The sequence below is a fragment of the Dipodomys ordii genome, unplaced genomic scaffold (assembly GCF_000151885.1).
Source record: "Dipodomys ordii isolate 6190 unplaced genomic scaffold, Dord_2.0 Scaffold27, whole genome shotgun sequence".
NCBI lineage: Eukaryota > Metazoa > Chordata > Mammalia > Rodentia > Heteromyidae > Dipodomys > Dipodomys ordii.
The window spans coordinates 13,291,431-13,313,126 of NW_012267243.1; the positions used below are offsets into that span (position 1 = coordinate 13,291,431).

At 44.0% G+C, this 21,696-nt stretch overlaps 1 protein-coding gene across 1 annotated transcript in view; it reads left to right on the forward strand.

Annotated features, from left to right (window-relative positions):
* Positions 1-12,240, forward strand: part of Znf608 (zinc finger protein 608) — a gene marked incomplete at its 5' end in the record, with an annotated part of 102,118 nt that extends 89,878 nt beyond the window's left edge. Inside the window, 6 exons of the mRNA XM_013015542.1 lie at positions 2,677-2,764; positions 3,212-5,666; positions 7,497-7,914; positions 8,482-8,654; positions 9,706-9,859; positions 12,155-12,240. Coding sequence (XP_012870996.1) covers positions 2,677-2,764; positions 3,212-5,666; positions 7,497-7,914; positions 8,482-8,654; positions 9,706-9,859; positions 12,155-12,240 — 3,374 coding nt within the window. The remainder of the gene's footprint in view (positions 1-2,676; positions 2,765-3,211; positions 5,667-7,496; positions 7,915-8,481; positions 8,655-9,705; positions 9,860-12,154) is intronic.
* Positions 12,241-21,696: the final 9,456 nt, after the last annotated feature.

A 21,696-nucleotide genomic window follows, 5' to 3' on the forward strand; every position in this document is an offset into this window, starting at 1 on the left:
CCCCCCCAGCATCCTTCCCACCGCCCAGCCTCTTTCTCCCAGGCCGCTGCCCGGCCGCCCGGCCGCCCTCGGCCCAGCCAATCAGACGTCAGCATTGGCAGCAGGCGCCGGCCAATCGGCTGCCGGCATTCGCTGGAAACGCCAAGCCCTGAGGGGAAAAGCAATAACAAAAGCCTTTCACTGCAGACAAATGTTAAGTGTCTGCGCAGACTTTTCCTGTTTTTAATTTTATTACTGCAAGAATGGAGGGTTTGTTGTTTCTTTCATGTTTCCTTTCAAGCAATTTTAATTATACATTTGTGCTACATCAGGGGACTCTGGAGCGCAGTGATTTCAGCCTATTGCATCTAAAGCTAAAATGCAGTAACCTTCTGGCAATACAGATATATTCCTGCACTGTAAATATAGCTGACATGCTAACGAATTTTAAGCAGCTGTGAAGGTCTTTGACACCACACACAGTGCCCCAGAGAGCAGATGATGAGAAAACCAGCCCAGCCTTCCCTCCCCTGAAGGATATGCTCATAAAGAATCCTTTCCTCCAATTGTTCTGTGACTTTGACCAAACGCCTAATTACCATTGATTCTCATCGCAATATGAATTTCTATACTAAATGGTTTTTTTTTTTAATGAAAACTTCCTGAGGGAATTACAAACGACTCAGCCAGGATGTAAGGAAATGCTTGCCTTGCTCTCTCCAAGTTTTTCTTCCTGTACTAGACCATTGCTGTACTAGACCATTTACGGGGAGTAAATTCAACTGTCACATAAGCAGTAACAACACAGACCATATGGGAAACAATTTTAAAATCTCCATTTAATACTTTTAAAAGAAAATCTTTCCCCACTGCTTGTGTCCCAATCATTGAAATGTTTTACTTGCTGTTCAAAGATTCTCAGGGAAATGGGTCTTACACTGTGAGATTTCCCTTTCAATGAGTGAGTTTAGGTCAGGTGTTCTGTAACATTTAAATAGACATGAAACATGATTCTAATTATGAAAGATGAGAGGAAGGGAGAGGGGAAAGATGGAGAGCGAATAATTTCAAAATACACGTTCCAACTATTTTTGAAGACCGAGTTAGGAACCTCAATGAAAGCTGTAGATTAGTAAGAGCTTGGGGATGGGGGAGGGCAGGGAAAGTGAAAGAAATAGAGGATTATTATGAGGAAAAAATATGAACACTAGAATAATATAAAACACTAGATTAAAATCTCTTGGTGTAGTTAATGCGCGCACGCACACACACACACACACACACACAAGATAGGCTCTGATGGGGGCAGAGAGGGGCACCAACAAACAGGGTGGTCTAACAAAGAGAGTGAACATCAGATATGGTTGAAGTAGTTTATTTGCATATATGAAAATTGAACAATGAAACCTGGTGAAATTGTTTTAGAAGGACAGAGTGGGTTGGGAGAGGGCCACAGAGGTGGGGAGATTGATCAGAATACACTGTATACATGTGTGGAAATGTCATGATGTAACCTCCTTTTGTACAACTAGAGTATTAAAAAGAAAAAAAAAAAACAACTCGAAATGGCAGTGGTAGCGCAAGTGAGCAGGCTAGCCAAGAGCAGTCTGTGAAGTGTGTGTGGAGGGATGGGCTAAGGAGAGCAGGGAAGGAAAGCGAAGGTACCTGATTGTGTGTTATATATGTCTCGGAATCAAGGTTCTTTAAAAATATGCTTTAAAGGAAGTTGTTTTTTTTTTCTAAGTGGCTCTTGTCCTCAAGAGAAATAAAGAGGATGCCATATTTTGTTTCTCTGTGGCATTTGGTATACTAAGTGCACTTAAGTTTAGTAATTCACAGATGCAGTGCTAAATTAAATTGTCTGTCTGTAAAGCAGTGGGGAAAAGCAGAATGGCTTGCAGGAAGCAAGTGTGTTGGTTTTGAGATTTCTTTTCTAATCCTCTGTGGCAAATGCTTACCCAAGTTGATTCTAAAGATAACCCCAAGAGCAAAGCTATTGTGCACATTTATTTTCTTAAGAGGGCTATTTTGGGAATCCTTAATATGAAACAAGTCCAAGCAGTGAAGCAGAGACTGTACCACGGCTGATCATTGTCTCACAGAGTGGAGGAGGGAAAGATTAGAAAGGAGAAACGATAGCCGTGTGTCTGCTCTCTGGATTCTGTGTTTCCACATTTCCCCTCTGCACCACTTTTTATGCACATGCATAATTTTTTTTCTTAACAAAAAAAATCAACATTATTTTATGTTGTTGAATTGAAAACAAAACCAATTCCTTTCCGTCTTGTTCTGGTTTAAGCACTGGTAACTGGCGCTTAGTTTATGTTGGCTGCCTGCCAAACGAAAGCAATTATGTGTAATAATAGAAAAATTAAGAGGTGAGTGTTGCTGTTTTACAGCAGGACATGGCAAAAACCATTTCCTTCTGTCAGCAGTATCTTGATTACACTCTCACACACAGTCTCGCCCTTTTGTGCCACATGCGCATGCGCATGAATACACACACACACATAATTTCCTGTGGGTTTTGACTTGAGGTCACTGAAACCAGAAAGGGGAAGAATGAAAACCACAGCGTTTGAAAGCAAACGAGAACAGATCTTTGCTGGTAAAAATAATAATAACCGTAAATGAAGTGGAAATAAAATAATCTGTGTTAAATGCGGTCCCTTTTCATTCCCCACCCCCACCCCGCAGGTGTCCTCGTGGTCAACGTCACATGGAGGAACAAAACTTACGTGGGGACCCTGCTGGACTGCACCAAGCATGACTGGGCCCCTCCCAGGTATGCATCTGGTATTCCTGGCTTTCCCCCACCCACTCTTTTGCAAGGAAACTATAGAAAGAGATTAATAATACATAAACGTCTTGCTGTAATTGAAACCAGGCAACAGAGAAACCCGCGGTTCAGTACTGAACCCAGTACAATGCAGATGCTGGCTTTCTTTTCTGTCAGGAGAGCTCCACTCGCCAGCCCTTCTCTCTCTCCCTTTGTTTTCTTCTTTGTCAAAATGGGAGTTGGAGCTGATTGGAAGCTAGCGAGCTACCTGAACTGTTTCTTTGATTTTTTTCCTGAGGACAAATATAAGCTGGAATGGAGCCGCCTTCCTTGGCCCGACACGGGCCCCCAGTTCAAAGGTGTTGGCTCCTCTTTGTTGTACTGTTTACCTTGTGATTTCACCTGGCTCTTTGGGGACAGGATCATTGTAACATCTGTTACTTGCTTCTCTAGGTTTTGTGAATCACCAACAAGCGACCTGGAGATGAGAGGAGGCCGGGGCAGAGGGAAGAGAGCCAGGTCGGCCGCGGCGGCCCCCGGCTCTGAGGCTAGCTTCACGGAGTCCAGGGGGCTGCAGAGCAAGAACAGAGGGGGCGCCAACGGCAAGGGGAGGCGCGGCAGCCTCAACGCCAGTGGGCGAAGGACACCCCCAAACTGCTCTGCGGAGGACATCAAAGCCAGCCCCTCCTCCACCAACAAGAGGAAAAACAAGCCTCCCATGGAGCTGGACTTAAACTCCAGCTCGGAGGACAGCAAGCCCGGGAAACGCGTCCGCACCAACTCCAGGAGCACTCCCACCACCCCACAAGGAAAACCTGAGACTGCTTTTTTGGACCAAGGCTGCTCTTCTCCGGTGTTAATTGACTGCCCCCACCCAAACTGCAACAAGAAGTACAAGCACATTAATGGCCTGCGGTACCACCAGGCACATGCACATTTAGACCCCGAAAACAAGCTGGAGTTTGAGCCCGACAGCGAGGACAAGATCTCAGACTGCGAGGAGGCCTTGAGTCATGTGGCTCTCGAATGCGGTGAGCCGAGCACCAGCGTGTCAGCCTATGACCACGTGAAGGCACCCATGTCCCCTGGGGCTGGGAACCCTCCTGGGACCCCCAAAGGAAAGAGGGAGTTAATGAGCAACGGCCCAGGTTCTCTAATTGGCTCGAAAACTGGGAAAAACTCTGGGAAAAAGAAGGGTCTTAACAGTGAGCTGAACAACCTTCCGGTCATCTCCAACATGACAGCCCCGTTAGACACCTGCCCGGTCCCCGATGGCAGCTTGGCTGCGGAAATGCCCAAGCTGGAAGCAGAAGGCCTGATTGACAAGAAAACCCTGGGAGACAAAGAAAAGGGTAAAAAAGCTAACAATTGCAAAATGGATAAAAACCTCTCCAAACTGAAAAGCGCCCGGCCCATTGCCCCGGCCCCAGCCCCCACGCCCCCCCAACTCATCGCCATACCCACCGCAGCCTTTACCACCACCACCACGGGCACCATCCCGGGACTGCCCTCCCTCACCACCACCGTCGTCCAGGCTACACCAAAGAGCCCTCCGCTGAAACCCATCCAACCAAAGCCCACCATTATGGGAGAGCCCATTACTGTGAACCCCGCTCTAGTGTCCCTCAAAGACAAAAAGAAAAAGGAGAAACGAAAGCTTAAGGACAAAGAAGGGAAAGAGACAGGAAGCCCGAAAATGGACGCTAAGCTGGGGAAACTAGAGGACTCGAAGGTGGCTGGCAAAGACTTGCCTGGGCATTTTTTAAAGGATCATCTCGGTAAGAACGAAGGGCTGGCCAATGGGCTGTCGGAGTCTCAGGAGAGCCGGATGGCCAGCATCAAAGCTGAAGCCGACAAGGTGTACACGTTCACCGACAACGCCCCCAGCCCCTCCATCGGGAGCGCCTCGAGGATGGAGTGCAGTGCGCTGGTGAACGGGCAGACGCCCATGGCACCCCTGCACGTGTTGACCCAGAACGGGGCTGACGGTTCAGCTGCCAAGACCAGCAGCCCCGCCTATTCCGACATATCTGATGCTGCGGAGGACGGCGGCTCCGACAGCAGGTCAGAGGGCATGAGGTCAAAGGCCAGCTCCCCGTCAGATCCCATTTCTGGGAAGGACGGTGTCGTCAAAGGGCATTCCTCCACAACAGCGCAATCGTCGCAACTGAAGGAGTCCCACTCTCCCTATTACCATGGCTACGATCCGTACTATTCTCCAAGTTACATGCACCCAGGCCAGATCAGTGCCCCCACGGCGGGGAGCAACGGGAGCAACCAGGGAATGAAGATCAAGAAGGAGTCGGAGGAAGATTCAGAGAAGAAAGACAAGACAGAGCAATTAGAGGCTAAGAAAGTGGACCACCCCTCTGCCTCCCTGCAGCCCCAGCACCAGTCGGTGATCACGCAGAGACACCCAGCTCTGGCCCAGTCACTGTATTATGGCCAGTATGCCTATGGACTTTACATGGACCAGAAGTCTCTCATGGCTACCAGCCCCGCCTATAGACAGCAATATGAGAAGTACTATGAGGATCAGAGGCTGGCAGAACAGAAAATGGCCCAGACTGGGAGGGTCGACTGTGAAAGGAAGTCTGAGCTCCCCTTGAAAGAGCTGAGCAAGGAAGACAGTAAGCAGAAAAACATGCCATCAGCCACCATCTCAAAAGCCCCCTCTACTCCAGAGCCTAACAAAAACCATGCTAAACTAGGGCCGTCGGGGCCCAGTAAGAGTGAGGAGACAGGTAAATCGCAGCTCCTCTGCAATCACCAGCAGCAGCTTCAGGCCGACAGCTTCAAAGCTAAGCAGATGGAAAACCACCAGCTAATTAAGGAGGCTGTAGAAATGAAATCCGTCATGGATTCTATGAAGCAGACAGGTGTAGACCCAACCTCAAGATTTAAACAAGTAAGATTGTGGAATGTGGCCCCAACAGGGAGAGCACAGGCTGACACGTGTGCTCATGTCTGGGCTTGATCTGGTTAGACTTCTTCTATAGGAGGAAACCCATAGCGGGGTTTCTTGCCTCTTTCTCTTGAAATGTATCTTAGCGGATTCTTGGGAGTTATTGTGTCACTCTAAAATGTACGCGTCTTGTCATGGTGTCCAGTGAAGGGTCCTGAGAATGCACTCTGCAGATGTGTGTCCCACACCATCTAACCTTGAGTCCGGGATGAAAGCATTCCTTCTCAGAACTGCTGACTTCTCCCAAACTCTGGAATTCGACATTAATTGTTCTGTATTTCTGAGTATTTACATCTACTGAGAATTTTAAAACCGAATTCCTGAAGGCGCATTTTCAGTGTATCATTTTGATAAAACGTGGGGCTCCTGTGTCTTTCACATAGGGTCCGAAGATGCCTGACAGCTCTTGTACGTTCAGCATTAAGTACCCAGAGCAGAGCTGAGTGACATCCATTTTATGAGGAAGGTCAGATGTTGGGTGATGTTGGGTGATGGGCCTTAACCGTTGTCCCAGAGCCCCTTGGTCAGCCAGGTTGAGAACACCTGAATTCAGATCAGTCACCATGAGACCGCACATGTGCCAGCACTTTGTGTCATGGTCCAGATGTCCTGACTTGCTGCTGTCTGGCGAGCATGCACTCTGGTTATTTCCCAAAACCCCCTGCCCCCAAACCTCCTGCACTTGCTGTGTTCAGACCCTGGTGAATCAGAAGATTCCCCATCTGCATTTCTTCCCTAGAGGATGGGATTCAGGCCTGCATCTTGAACGCTCGCCTGGACTCTAAATGCCCTGTGGGTCTGTACCGGGCGTGGGGTGGGAGGTCTCAAGGAACACTTGATGTTTTCAGTTCTGCTTCTGCTGAGGCCTGAATGAGGCTGCTCTTTCCCAGGGGTGCATCAGTACAATTTGGGGAGCTTGTAGTTGGCTTTGCTTTCTGATAGAGAAGCTATAATGTGGGCTATTACTTTGAAATTTTGTTTGGATTAAGTTGTTAGAACATAATGAGAAGTGAGCCAATATATTAAGCCTCAGCTGTAGTACATGAAGAAAATATATTAGGAAACCAAGAGTTTTCCCTTCTAAGTGACATTAATAGCTGTAGTAATTACTTAAATTTACTACTGTTAGCTTGAGCTAGAGTTTTTAAAAAATCCTTTTTACCTGTGTGAGACATTAAAAGGGAAAATGAGGATTGGATTAAATATGTCTGAGGGTGTTATTTAATGTGAAAAATGACATTCAGAGCTCTGATTGGAATTCCAACAAACCTGAGTTTGAAAGCCCTGATGTTGCTTGAACTTTAAAAGCACTGGTTTTGTCAAGCATTGGCGGCACACACCGATAACCCTAGCTACTCATGAGGTTCAGACCTGAGGTTCAAGGTTCAAAGGCAGCCCAAATAGACAAATCCAAGAAACTCTTACCATCGATTAACCAACAAAAAGTTAAGACAGAAAGTGTGGCTGCAATGGTAGAGCTCGGTCTTTGAACAAAAAAGCCAAGGGTCCTGATTTCAAGCACTCAGTACCAGCACACACGTGTACACACACACACACACACACACACATGCACGCAGCTTTGGTTTTCATCTTTTGTGTAATGACTTCATTATTTTATGAGAGGAAGAGTAACCCAGTGCCCAGCACAAAAACAAATGTTGTCTTAATATGAGAAGTAATCGTAGTAGTAGCGGTATTGTCATAATGATTGAGGGGGTTGCATTAAAAAGTAAAATTTTAAGACACATCTTTTTTTTTTTTTTAAACCTCCAGGATCCAGATTCGAGGACATGGCATCATTATGTATACCAACCCAAATACCTGGATCAGCAAAAGTCAGAAGAACTTGACAGAGAGAAGAAATTAAAAGAAGATAGTCCAAGGAAAACTCCGAATAAAGAGAGTGGCGTGCCCAGCCTTCCCGTGTCACTAACAAACATAAAGGAGGAGCCCAAAGAGGCCAAGCGTCTTGATTCTCAGTCCGTGGAGGAAAACAAGTTGAAAAATGATGATCGAAAGACTCCTGTGAACTGGAAGGACTCTCGGGGAACCAGAGTGGCTGTGTCCTCCCCCATGAGCCCACATCAGTCGTACATCCAGTACCTGCATGCGTATCCTTACCCACAGATGTACGACCCCAGCCACCCCGCGTACCGGGCCGTGTCTCCTGTCCTAATGCACAGTTATCCTGGTATGTGCCGAGTTCAAATGACATTGGTAGGGGAAAGGCTATGTTCAGATAGTCGCTTTTAGAAACTCAAGATATAATTACAAGCTTCAAGAATGATGTTTGTTTTGCTTGTTTTTATGCTGCTCATGTTCCAAAGATGAAACTGATTTAATGTTTGTTTTTGTTTTTTTTTTTTTTAATGAAATGTCAGGAATCTACAGCTTTCTTAGGTTTTGATGGTCTGCTGCAGACATTAGGCTGACAGATACTTTATTGTCTAGGAGAATATCCTAAGTACTGACTGTCATAATCATTATAGTTGCTATTTCTTTCCCTCAAGGGGACACATAAAATGTACAAAGTGGCTATAAGCTCTATTCTGTTTGTAACCTTTGTTCATTGGGATGAATTAACTGGAGAAGAAAATCAGGACCTAGATACAGTTAACAACGATGTAGCCCATTCTTTATACAACCCTCTTTTTAAAAAGATGTCTGGTCCTTATCCCAAATTCATAGAACCCAAATGGCTTTTTCTTTTTAAAGATGTAGCCTGTAACTTGATGTGGCATTTGTTGTTTATCTGCAGGGGCCTACCTCTCTCCAGGATTTCATTATCCTGTTTATGGGAAGATGTCAGGAAGAGAGGAGACAGAGAAAGTCAATACCAGCCCCAGCATCAACACGAAAACAACCACTGAATCCAAAGCGCTGGACTTGCTCCAGCAGCATGCCAACCAGTACCGCAGCAAGTCTCCCGCCGTAAGCCTCCTTTTATTGCTCCTTGAAAGGCCTGGCTTGTGGGAGGGGGCAGACAAGGGCAATCTAGACTACACAGTCTTGAAATACAAATGGTTTGGGAACCCAGCTGTGATTTCAGGATGCTGTTTTATTCTAATGCATAAAGAATAAAACGTAAGATGATCTCTCACAGAACAAAATAGTGTTGAAGCATGCATGACGGCAGTCAGCTTTTCTCTTTCAAAATACAGCACACATTGCCGATCCACAAGGGAGCTTGTTAGGTGGGAACTTCCATGACAGGATATGACTTTGGGTGAAAATTATCATGGACAAAGGATAATACCCTTGTAACTAAGTAGTTAAGAGGCTACAAACCAAATGTTGAACTATTTGTGTGTGTGGGGGGGGGTGTGCGTGCATGTGCATGTGTGCGTGCGTGCTGGTCCTAGGGCTTGAACTCTGGGTCTGTGTACTGTCCATGTGTAAAGTGTGTGTGTGTGTGTGTGTGTATGTGTGTGGGGGGTGTATATACTTAAGATTAATGTTCTACTACTTGAGCCACAGCTCTACTTCTGGTTTTAATGGTGCTTAATTGAAGAGTCTCACAGACTTTCCTGCCTGGGCTGGCTTTGAACCATGATTCTCAGATCACAGCCCCCTGAGTAGCTAGAACCACTGGTGCCTGGCAAGAATTGCTTTTTGATCACCTGAGGAAAACATGGATGCCACGTAGCTTACTTTAGAAGGAACTGTTCTTTATTGTAGGTTTAATTGCAATGGAAAAATCATGCATGTCTTTTGAAATTATCCTCAATTAATACAGTATTCTAAGGAGAGTACTCTATTACGTGAGCCACAGCTCCACTTCTGGTTTTGGATTATTCATTGGAGATAAGGGTCTCTAGTACTTTCCTGTCTTGGCTGGCTTTGAACCAAGATCCTCAGATCTCAGCCTCCTGGGTGGCTAGGAGTACAAGGTGAACTCCAGTCCCCAACTTCTTCTCCCTGTCCTTTTGATGAATGGATACAGGATTGCTGTGGCGTTAACAACGGTTTCATTCTCTTGCAGCCTGTGGAAAAGACTTCGGCGGAGCGGGAGCGGGAAGCAGAGCGGGAGAGGGACCGCCACTCCCCCTTCGGCCAGCGGCACCTGCACACGCACCACCACACCCACGTTGGCATGGGCTACCCTCTGATCCCTGGGCAATACGACCCTTTTCAAGGTCAGCAGCTCTCTTGTTCTTCTATCTCCTTAAATGAGGCTTTACTAAAACTGCCGGTCCCAGTGTTAAAACAAAGATAACAATAGCTCCTCAGGGAGAGGGGCAGGAGACTCGTGCCTGCACACACACACACGCACACACACGCACGCACGCACGCACGCACACGCACGCATGCACGCTCGAGGCTTTCCCATTGCTGGGCTGGTCCTTCACCAGTTGAGCCACACCACCCCTGGAAGCCCAAGGTAGTTCTTGCAGCCCTTATGGGCTCCCGAGACTGGGGAGCATTTTGAACTTATTTCCTGGCATTTCCTAGTGACACAGATAAGTCCATTCCCACATGTAGAAATGGCGGCCACTTAATAACTGTCACTGGTTGATGTTATCAGAGGCTTACTGTTATCTCTAAGACTGAGGGTGGCGGCCAGTGTCTGGGGCATTGAATATAACAATCAGAAGATCAGATATCTACTTCTGGGAAATTGTAGAGCAGAGGAAGGGAGAGGGAGAGGCTTGGGTGAAATTATTTGTCCTGATATCTGTAGGCTTTTGAAGTTGCTATTTTCCCATGCAAATAACGGTAGGAGTGTAGCAGGTGGTAACACTTGGTAGCCAAATCCAGGAGCTGCTCCAGCCCTTCACTGCTGTACAGGCTCTTACTAAACACGAAGGTCTAGAAAGGGAACTCTTCTGTGAAGAAGCTCTGACGTGACATGAGGGCATCCATTGGTGGTACACTAGTTGAGCATGCTTGTCCCACTCTGCCCCCTTGTAAGGGCAGGCAGTGACGATCGTTACCAACTGAGCAATCTGCCCGGGGTCTTGTCTTTCTCAGCTCAGGCAGTTATAATGAAGCACCGCAGAGTTCAACAGTAGATACTTATCTTACAGTTCTGGAGGCTGGAAGTTGGAGATTGGGGTGCCAACTATGCTGGTTGGTTTTTTATTATTATTATTGAGTTGTTGAGGTACTGGGGTTTTAACTCGGGGCCTAGCCCTTGCAGGACCATGCTTCCAGCTCTTTCATGCACTGACTATTTTTGAAATAGAGTCTCCCTTCCTCCCCAAGCCTAATCCATCGATTAGGCTTCTCTTTGTGCCTGAGATGGACCGTGTCCAGCTCCTTCCATTGAGAGGGAGTCTCTTTGTCTTTTCTGATTGGGCGGGTCTGCCATCCTCCTGAACTTGAACTTGGCCTTTTAGGTAGCTAGCTAGGGTGACAGGTACATTCTACTATGCTCAGCTATCCCTTGGAAACAGATCTTTTGAATTTTCCTGCCCAGGCTGGCCTCAACCTCAATCAGTCCTCCTGTTCTCAGCCTCCCAAGTATCTGGGATGCTAGGTGTGAGCCACTGTGACTGGTTTTCTGACTGCTTTTGGTGAGGACTCTCACTAGTAGGTGAGATGTCATACACATGGTACTCCTATGTGCGAATGTGGCCTTTAGTTTTGTTTATTCTCGTTACGTGATATTAAATGAGAGTCTAATCCATTACGTGATATTAAATGAGAGTCTAATCCATTATAGCTATGTGTATATGAGAACATGAGCATATCTTCTCATTTTCATATGTTATCGTATATGCTTTTACTGCTATAGTGTCTTAAATTATCTCTAGGGGAAAAAAAGAAAATACATCCAAGTAAAGAACATAGAAGAACATAATTTTCTCTCTGATTTTAATTACTCTATTTTCCCCAGAACTATTTCCTGTAGAAGATTTAAAAATTCTCTCTTACACAGCTTAATGCAATTTGGAACTGTTGCATTTTATCTTTACTAATGGAGACTATTTTGAAGTTTGATTTAGAACTAGAAAGCTTGTTAAATTTGATTTGCTGATTCCACATATGTTATGAGATATGTGTGTTTAAATCACCGAGGAAAAAAATGTCAGTATGATAAGAATTATTATAAAAGCATTCTAAGTAAATAGCAGGTTGCTTCTATAATTCTCGGTGACTTTTGCTTCCTATTGTTAGCTGGTATCTTTTTTCTCTCTCCTGAGCTTTCTATTCAGGAATGCATGCAAACCATTTAGCACCATGAGAGCCAGCGAGATGGAATGCTATATCCCCTTTGAATAGCGATTGGAGAGAACACAGAGTGTTCCTTAAATGGATATTGGGTGGAACAAGTGGTTCCCGTCTGCCCTTGCTGCATAGAACACGTTGTATGCCCAGAAACGGACACAGGTTGCGGGATAGGCTTTGCCCCCTACCACTGGCCATGTACATACTCTTCCCTTTCTAAATGTCATGGAAACGCTATGATTTTTCCCCCACCATTATAGGCTTGACCTCGGCTGCCCTGGTTACCTCTCAGCAGGTGGCTGCCCAGGCCTCGGCATCGGGAATGTTCCCTGCACAAAGAAGGTAAATATCCACAGGGAATTTGAAATTCCCTTTGTAGACAGAGACATCTTAAGGATTCCCAAGAAGCAAGTACACCCTTGGTAGATGAAAAATATAGTTCCTTTTGGTTTGTTTTTGGGTTTTGGTACCAGTACTAGGGCTTGACCTGGGGACCTGTCCTTTAGCTTTTTCACTCAAGGCTGGGGGCCTACCACTTGAGCCACAGCTCCACTTCTGGCTGGCACCGAACCATGATCCTCAGTACTCACCCTCCTAAGTAGCTAGAATAACAGGTGTGTGAACTACTGGTGCCCAACGTATTTTAGTATGCTTAAATAGAAGCAGAAAATGGATCCACCCATTTATTTTAACACTAAAGGCAATGTTGGTTCTATGATATCTTAAAATCCTAACTGCACGAGAAACTAAGATCAAAAGGATTGCAGTCTTAGGCCAGCCCAGGCAGAAAGAAATGCGCAAGATTCCATCTTGGAAGAAGCTAAGAGTGGTGGCAGGTACCTGTCATCCAAGCTATGCTGGGAAGCAAAGAATAGCAGCCCAGGCATGGACCCCAGGCAGGAGGGCACAGTGAGATCGATCAGAAAAATAATCAGTACAAAAAGGGATGGGAGGCATGGTTCAGCAGCAAAGCACTCCCCCCCAAAACATCCAAAAACCAAAGAGGAGGATAATTTAAATGAATTAACCTATTGATATAAAATTAGCATTTTCTCCAAAATGTATACTATTACCCTCTCTGGAACGGCATTCGACGAATTGAATAAAACTAAATAAACCTTTCAGTCTTACTGTCCTGAGAATTTTATGATAGACACTGATGGAACCCTGGGCTAAGATGTGCTTTTCTTTTGCAGAGAATAACAAGATTGGCAGTGTACGTTGTCATGTGACTGGATCACATGGAGAAGCGCTTTATACAGACATCAGTTCCATGGTGTTAATTTGAAATGCCTTAATGGCAGGCAAAAACCAGTCATTTCATTTTTGTAAATTACAGATTTTATCACAGAGTAACAAATGTTGCTGTAATTAACTTCTGTTTTATATATATATACGTATACATATCTGTATATATACATATATATATATATATAAATATATATATAAATATATTCTTTACTTTTTGTATCAGTAACCAGGCTCGCACCACACAGGGTCTGTTGCCAAACCACTCAGTAAAGGAGAATTTAAAAAAAAATGTATTTGTCACATTGCGAAGTGTTAGCCACAAAAGGCTGCTTACTTTTCTTTTTCCTTTTCCTTTTACATTGTAAATAAATAATGTTATATATCAGTGTGCCTGAACCCAGCATACCCTCCATCTATTTCCCATCAGCCCCTCAGCAAGGCGAACTGTGATGATGACACTTGGTGCAATTGACGATGCCCCGGATGTAAACGTTCTCGTAGTCACTGTTTGTACTTGTGTATTGTGGAAAGAAGTACTTTGGAAGGCACGGGGTTGCCAGTACCACAAAAACTGTGTTGTATATAATGTAAAGATTAAAACGGGGAAATGATGAGCATCTGTGAATAATGAAGTGTCATTGTTTTGATAATCCTGAATGGCGGATAACCCAATAGCCTGCACACCAGAGACATCCGTGATTGTTCTATTACTTGAATAGTCCTGCAGTCTTTTTTTTTTTTCCTTAATGTTTACAATTATCCAGTTTTAGAAGAGAGAGACTTTAACGCCATTGCCTGGTTACTTGTTTTATGCTGTAATCTAGTTTATTTTATGTAAAATGTATATTGAATGCTTTCCTTTTTTATACCTGCCTTAAATAATTTGGCAATCAGAATTAAAAAGGTTTTTTTTTTTAATAATGCCTTTCTGTCTGTCTCATGTTCTTTCTATTTGACTGATCGTGATTATAACTTTCAAAGAAGGGTTTTTGTGGTTTAGTTTTAATTGTGTATGTGTGTGTGCATGTGTGTGTGCACGTGTGTATACACGCATGTGTGCACTCATCCTACAGATTCAACTTGAGGCCTGGGTTCTTTCCTTGAGCTTGTGTACTAGAAGCTTGTGCTCTACCATTTGAGCCACTGTTGTACTTCCAGCTTTTTAGTGGTTGATTGGGAATAGGAGTCTCATGGACTTCCCTGGTTTGGGTGTAGACTGTGATCCTCAGAGCTCAGCCTCCTGAGTAACAAGGATTTTACAGGCATGAGCCACCAGTGCTTGACCTAAACTCTTAAGATATAGTACCCCTTCCTCACGTGACACAACTGCTGTACTTAATTTTGTGAATATATATTGACAAGAGATTTACTTCAGGGGCTGGGAAGGTGGCTTAATGCTAGAGAGCTTGCCTTACATGCATGAGGCCCTGGATTTGATTCCTCAGCACCACATAAGCAGAAAAAGCCACAAGTGGCACTGTGGCTCAAATGCTAGAGCGCTAGCCTTGAGCTGAAGAGCTGAGGGACAGTGCCCAGAGTAGAGTTCAAGCCCCATGACCGACAAAAAAAGATATTTACTTCAAACATGGAAGCACAACACTGCGTTCTGTGGTATGGAATCATGTTCTTATGACATGTGGACAGTAGATACAAACACACAGAAATTCAGTCAGTTGGATGATCACTACAATGATGTACTAGACTATTTTATGCCAAATTTTAACTCCTTGACTTTTTCTTTCTTCTTATCTTTTTTCCTTCCATCTAACAAATACCTGTGCCAGGAGCTCCTAGCTCACATTTATAATGTTAGCTATTCAAGAGGACATCTGAGGCTCATGGTTCAAAGCCAGCTCCAAGCAAAAGAGTCCATGAGACTCTTATTTATTTATTTATTGGTCGGTTGTGGGACTTGAACTCTGGGCTTGGGTGCTATCCCTCAGCTCTTCAGCTCAAGGCGAGCACTCTACCATTTGAGCCACAGCACCACTTCCAGTTTTCTAGTGGTTTATTGGAGATAAGAGTCCCATGGACTTTCCTTCCCCAGGCGGGCTTTGAACCGTGATCCTCAGATCTCAGCCTCCTCAGTAACTAGGATTACCGGCGTGAGCCACCGGCACCGGGCTCCATGAGACTCTTATCTCCAATTAACCACCAAACTGCCATGTGGCATCTCTCACATGGTAGAAAACCAGGTTTGAGAATAAAAGCAAAAAAAAAAGGAAGAATACAAAGCCCTGAGTTCAAGCCCTAGTACCAGCATTCACATGTGCATGCACATGCACACACATACACACAAACACACTATTGAGAACCTACCCGAGTTTAGGAGGACCATTCAGGGTCCTGGGATATCATTACAATAAACAAAAGCAGACACAAATTCCTACCCTCATATACCTTGTATTTTCTAGTGGGTGGGACAAACATATAAAGTATATAGGAATATACAAAATATGTTAGATGGTTCATGAATGCTTTAACAACAAATAAAAAGCGGAAGCGGAAGGGCCTTGTGGTACACACGAGTAAATAGAGCTTTCTAGGCCATTGCTAAATTCTTACCAATTTACTAAATTGATGAAGAAAGAGGTCCAGGCCTACTTCAGCGGGAAAAGCATGCTGGGAGATGGGAAAGTAGGCCTGCAGCCCTCAGGTGAGAGTATGCTTGAGTTTTTGTGCAATTAAAGGGATGTTAGTAATAACCCCCAAACCCAAAGCCCCCTGCGTCCTAACCCCAAGCCCCACCTCATCCAGCTAGATTGATTTCATTGATTGCTTTCAACTCACAGTTTTTATGACTTTACCATAACTGCTAATGACAGTTCTTCCACATGGTTCACTAAAGAGTGCTTTAAGTGACAAAAGTGCTCTTAAGTAACAAATTTATCTAGGTATTCTTGGCTAGTTCTACTTAGACTCCTCGGCTTCACAGTTGAATTGATTTTTGCAATCGCAAAGAAATGACTGCTTCAGATAGACCACCTTAGACGTAGCCTTTGCCTTCTGCCTCACAAATTGAATTCCTGTAGAAAGAGGAGAGTGTCTTTCAACTCTTTCTCCTCTTCCTCCTCCTCCTTTTTTTGCACTAGTACTGGGCTTGAACTTAGAACCTGGGTGCCGTTCCTTTTTTAGTGAAAGTTGGTGCTCTATCACTTGAGCCAAAGCTTTTGGTGGTTAATTGGAGATAAGAGTTTCACCGACTTCTGTCCAGGCCAGCTATGATCCTCAGATGTCAGCCTCCTGAATGGCTAGGATTAAACAAGTTATCCATTGGCACACAGCCTGTTTTTCTTTCAAATTGCATCCACATATTCATATAGAAACACGTTTGTGATTTATTCCTATTTATTTTTGCAGTGTATCTTATGTGTTTATTCCTACACATGAGAATATCTCACTTATTTTAACCATTTTTTAAGACACATTTTTTCCAGTTCTTAAGCCACATCTCTATACTTCCTGCAGACTTGACTCTTGACGAGTATATGTTTATGTGTTGAGAATATCATGTCTACTATGTCTGCTCCAGCCCTTCATGCTACTCCAGTTCCCGAAAAACCCCCTCATCACCAGAATAAATACAGGAGCAGGGCTGAGGTCAGCTTTCAGTAGTTCACTAATCATATACCTGTTATTTGCTGGGCCCCTTCTGTGGATTCCTGAGCATTTCCTAGTTCTCCATACTAGCATTTATATCATGCACGTGGAAACTAGTCTTGCATTTCTGCAAAATGAATGGGGGTATGTTTGTTATCTACCAGGCTTTTCATGTGAGTGTGTGTGTGTGTGTGTGTGTGTGTGTGTGTGTGCATGTGCGTGTTTGCTCGCATACCCATGCCAGTACTATGGCTTGAACTCAAGGCCTGCGTGCTGTCATTTAGCTTTTTTGCTCAAGGCTGGCACTCTACCATTTGAACCACAGCTTCACTTCCAGCTTTTGTTTAATTATAGAAAAGAATTTCATGGACTTTCCTGCCTGGGTGATCTTCAAACTGTGAACCTCCCATCTCAGCCCTCTGAGTAGTTAGAATCACAGTTGTGAACCTCCAATGATCCAGCTCCTATTAGGCTTTTTGATCACTTCAACTCAGATAGTGAAATGAGCTGGATTATAAATAGGTGCATTATACCATGCTCAACTCTGCTACTATAAGAGAGAGCAATGCTGTTAAATAGAGACACATGATTAAAAGTACAATGTGCCTTTAGTAGTTTTCCCCAATAGGCTTTACTGGAACACTATTTGTGAGTGGTTTACATTAACTACTAAAGGAAATTTTGTTTTCTTTTTTCTGGTTAGTATTGTCTTTGGTAAAGAATACAAATCTCAAGTCTGGGGCTTTTTTGTATTATGTGTGCCATTTTTTTTTCTGGCCGAGGATCTATTCAGTACTGAATGGTGAATTAAAGATTCCCAAAAGACAAGCCTACTTGGCACCATTATATTACTATGATGAATTTGCCATTAATATGCTTCTAATTGTTTTACTTTTATAGACATAAAATCAGTCCCCTTAGTGACTAATAATAGGGTTTATTGATTTTACTAAACATTATTCATTCCAGGCCTGCTCCGATCAGGCTGTCCTGAACATATGCAGAAAAGCCTGCAATGCTGACCCAGTGCAAATTAACTTGGAGAAATGAGAATGGAGAGTTGTTTACAGCTGTGGCCCCATTGAATACAGAATATTAAAAACAGAGGAATCGGCTCTATATAGAACCATTTATTCCTAGATGAGGGTCTCAGATGGCTTTTTCATGAAAAGTTGCCATTGATGTTCAACCCAGGTTATTAACACACACACAGTGAAAGGCTGGCTTTAACCGTTCACACTGGCAGTGACCCTGATTTAGTGTGGTTTTAGCCCCAGGGTCTGTGAGTAACCACTATGAATAGCTCTGATACAGGATAAAACAGCAGTTTAAGTGATAATTACTGGTCAGTTTATTCCCTCTTTGACTCTGAAAAAGAGATCAGACTGGCAAAGCCATTTATGATTTTTTTTTTCTGTCATTCACCACAGTCCTCCAGTCTCTGTTTGCAGCAGGAGTCCCATTATAAATGCTATTTATGTTGTTAACTTAGGAGAAAAAACAAAGTCAAGACCCACAGTTCAACTGCCAGCAGGGCCTCAGCCTTAGATTCATTTCTTTCTTTTTTTTTTAATTTAAATCATCTTTTAAAGACAGGAATGAATAATTCTCAGCCTGACCACCACTGACATTTCGAGCAGTTAATTGTTGGGGGACTAGCCTATGTATTGTAAGACGTTTTAATGGTATCCCCTGGCTTCTCCCCAAAGCAGCTGCACCCTCCCTACAAAGGTTTTTGTTTGTTTCTGTTATTTTTGTTGTTTTGTGTGTGTGTTTGTGTGTGTGTGTGTGTGTGCGCACGCACCCGCACGCACACCAGTACTGAGGTTTGAATCTACAGCCTGAGTTCTGTCCTTTATCATTATCACTCTACCACTCTAAGCCATAACTGCACTTTTGGCTCTTTTGCTAGTTAATTGGAGATATGAATGTCACAAACTTCCTCAATGGCTCTAAACCTTGATCCTCAGATCTCAGCCTCCTGAGTAGCTAGGATTACAGGTGTGATCCATTGCTTTCCAGTTCCTCCCTACAAGTGTTAAGAGGTCATACAAGGTTTAGAATTCCCTGCCTGGTCCCTGCCTCATAAGTAAACCCTTGAGTCCTCTCTTTCTCCCTTCTCTTTGTCTTTCTCTTTTGGTGATACTAGGAAGTTGAACTTAACAGCCTTGCACTTGCTATACTTGTTCTACCACTTGAGCTATACCTCCAGCCTTGCTTTGTTGCTGTAAGAACTATGAGATCCATTAGTGCTACTTGTAGCTTCACAAAAATACAATGGGTATTGTCATTTTTCCAACATGGATATAACTGGAGCAAGAATATTTCTAGGATCCTCAAGCAAATTGGATTAATACACAATTTTAACACAATAATTAGTACTTTTTTTCCTCCCGTCCTGGGGCTTGAACCTCGGGCCTAGATGCTGAGCTTTTTGTGCTTAAGACTACACTCGGCCACTTGAGCCACAGCGCTGCTTCTAGCTTTTTGTGGTTAATTGGAGATAAGAGGAGCTGGGAAGGTGGCTCAGTGGTAGAGTGCTTGCCTAGCATGCATGAAACCCTGGGGTTGATTCTTCAGTATCACATACACAGAAAAGGCCAGAAGGAGAACTGTGGCTCAGGTGGTAGAGCTAGCCTTGAGCAAAAGAAGCTCAGAGACAGTGCCCAGACCCTGAATTCAAGCCCCAGGACTGGGAAGTGGGGGGGGGGGGGAGAAAGAAAAATAAAAATAGATAAGAATCTCACAAACTTTCCTGTCTAGGCTGGCTTTGAACTGAGATCCTCAGGTCTCAGCTACCTGAGTAGCTAGGATTACAGGCCTAAGCTGCGAGCACCTGGCTCACACTGATTTTGCAGGTTGAAAATTAGTTCAATTCTGAAACTATATCTTAGAGTTAAATTTAGTTCAGTCTTATCAATTTACAATATTATTAGCCCTTTGAGATATTATTTTCTCCAAGAGTAAAGGCTGTTAATTTGTTAATTTGGAAAACCTAGAAAATCAGGTAAATGTTTTTTAAAATTATTTCTTATTTAACTTGATATATCCAAACAGAACCTTTCAACTTATAAAATGGTTCAATGAGGTGCTTTCATTCTTTATTATAAAATTATCTTTAAGTAGTTGTACAAAGGTGTTTTAATTCAATATATCTATTTATGAATACAATGTGAGTTGCTACAATTGAACTCAAATTTCCTTCTCTTAAGGAAAGTCATTTATTTTGTGTTAAGGAATAAACTTTAAAATATCAGAAATACTAGAGTTTCTGTGGGTTTTTTTAAACCTTAGATCATTGAAAAATTGGACAGAAACATACTAAATTTGAGATATGGAGAAAACGCCTCCAGGGCTCAAGGCCCTCACTGCAATGCCCCTGACCTGTGCAGGGTCACGTTACAGTCTCAAGTCTTCCGGGCCTGTGGCTGCCCCTTCTGTTGTCATGAGCCTGTCATACAGATCTGCAACCTGAATTCCCCTACATACAACCTAATATATTCTTGGATTCTGTAGATCAGAATATGAACACCCTTGGAGGGTCATTATTCTCTCTACCAGTACACCCAGCACCATTTCCTTTTTGCCTAATTATAATAGCAAAATGGTGGGACGCTATGGCCATAGTATATAAAATACCATAGCTAGTAGAAGATCAGCACGTATGTAGTACTTACTGTGTACTAGGTGCTTCTCTATGCATTTCATCTGTGACTACCCTCTCGTTATCATCACCAGCCTGTGTGCCAATTTAGAGTTGACAGCATTAAAGCACTGTCTTGGTCTGGGCCTGTGGTTCAGTTCTAAACATGGGAGGCTTATTTGGCTTTTTGTTCTGGAGGCTGAAAAGTCCATAATTGAGGAGCTGTTTCTAGTCCTTGCCTTCTTGTTACATCAGTTGCGTGGGTAAGAGAGAGGGCGTGCACTAGGCTTCTCCTGAGACAGCACTGCAGAGAGGGTGCCTCAGGAGTCATGCCGTGACCGGATCACCCTGGTCAACACTATTACACTATACACCCTCTCAACACTATTACACTATTATACTTTCAACACGTGAACTTGAGGAGACATATTCCAACCACAGTCCTGGTAGTTGGCCCAAATTCACACAGGCACAGGATTTACTAATTTAATGATGCTATGCTGCCTTTGAGAAAAGATCCTGAACTCTCTAAGCTATGAGCAAGACCTATTTGGCATTCCTCTATTGAAGTGCTACTTTCAGAGAGCGGACTCAAGGAAATGCTAACTTCTGTGGGACAAAGGCCCCATCTATATAAACCAAGCCTCAGTCCTGGCCCTGAGGACTGGAGAATCTGTAGTGCCTGGCTGCGGTTACTGCTGGAAGCTTGACCGTCTTTTCTCTTTATCACCATGGCCTTCGCTTTCTTTAAGTACCCTATTATACCATCTAATCTTTGGATGCTCAGGGTACCAGAGCTGGGCTGGGTAGAAATATGCTTGAGTACCAGAGGCAGATGGAGCATAGAGAGGCGATTTTGACAGAGACTCATGGCTTACAGCTAAAGGCTGTCCCCATCCTCTGACAAAGGGTCTCAAATAGGCACTTTTAATTACTTCCCAATGATACCACACTTTCTGTTCCAGAGGACTTCTAAACAGATTAGAAGAGAAAGGTGGCCAGGTACGGGTGAGTGGTTTACATTTGTAATACTAGCCACTTAGGAATCTGAGCTCTATAGATGGCAGTTTGAAGCCAACTGGGGTAAGCAAGTCTGTGAGGCTCTTCCCTCCAAGTACTCAGAAGAAAGCCATGAGCTGAGCTGTGGGACAAGCAGAGGAACATCAACCTTGAGGGAAAATGCCAAGGGACAGAGCCTAGCCCTTGATTCAAGTGGGGCACTGGTACAAAGAAGAAGGAAGAAGAAGAAAAAAGAAGAAGGAAGAAGAAGGAAGGAGGAGGAGGAGGAGGAGGAGGAGGAGGGAGTTC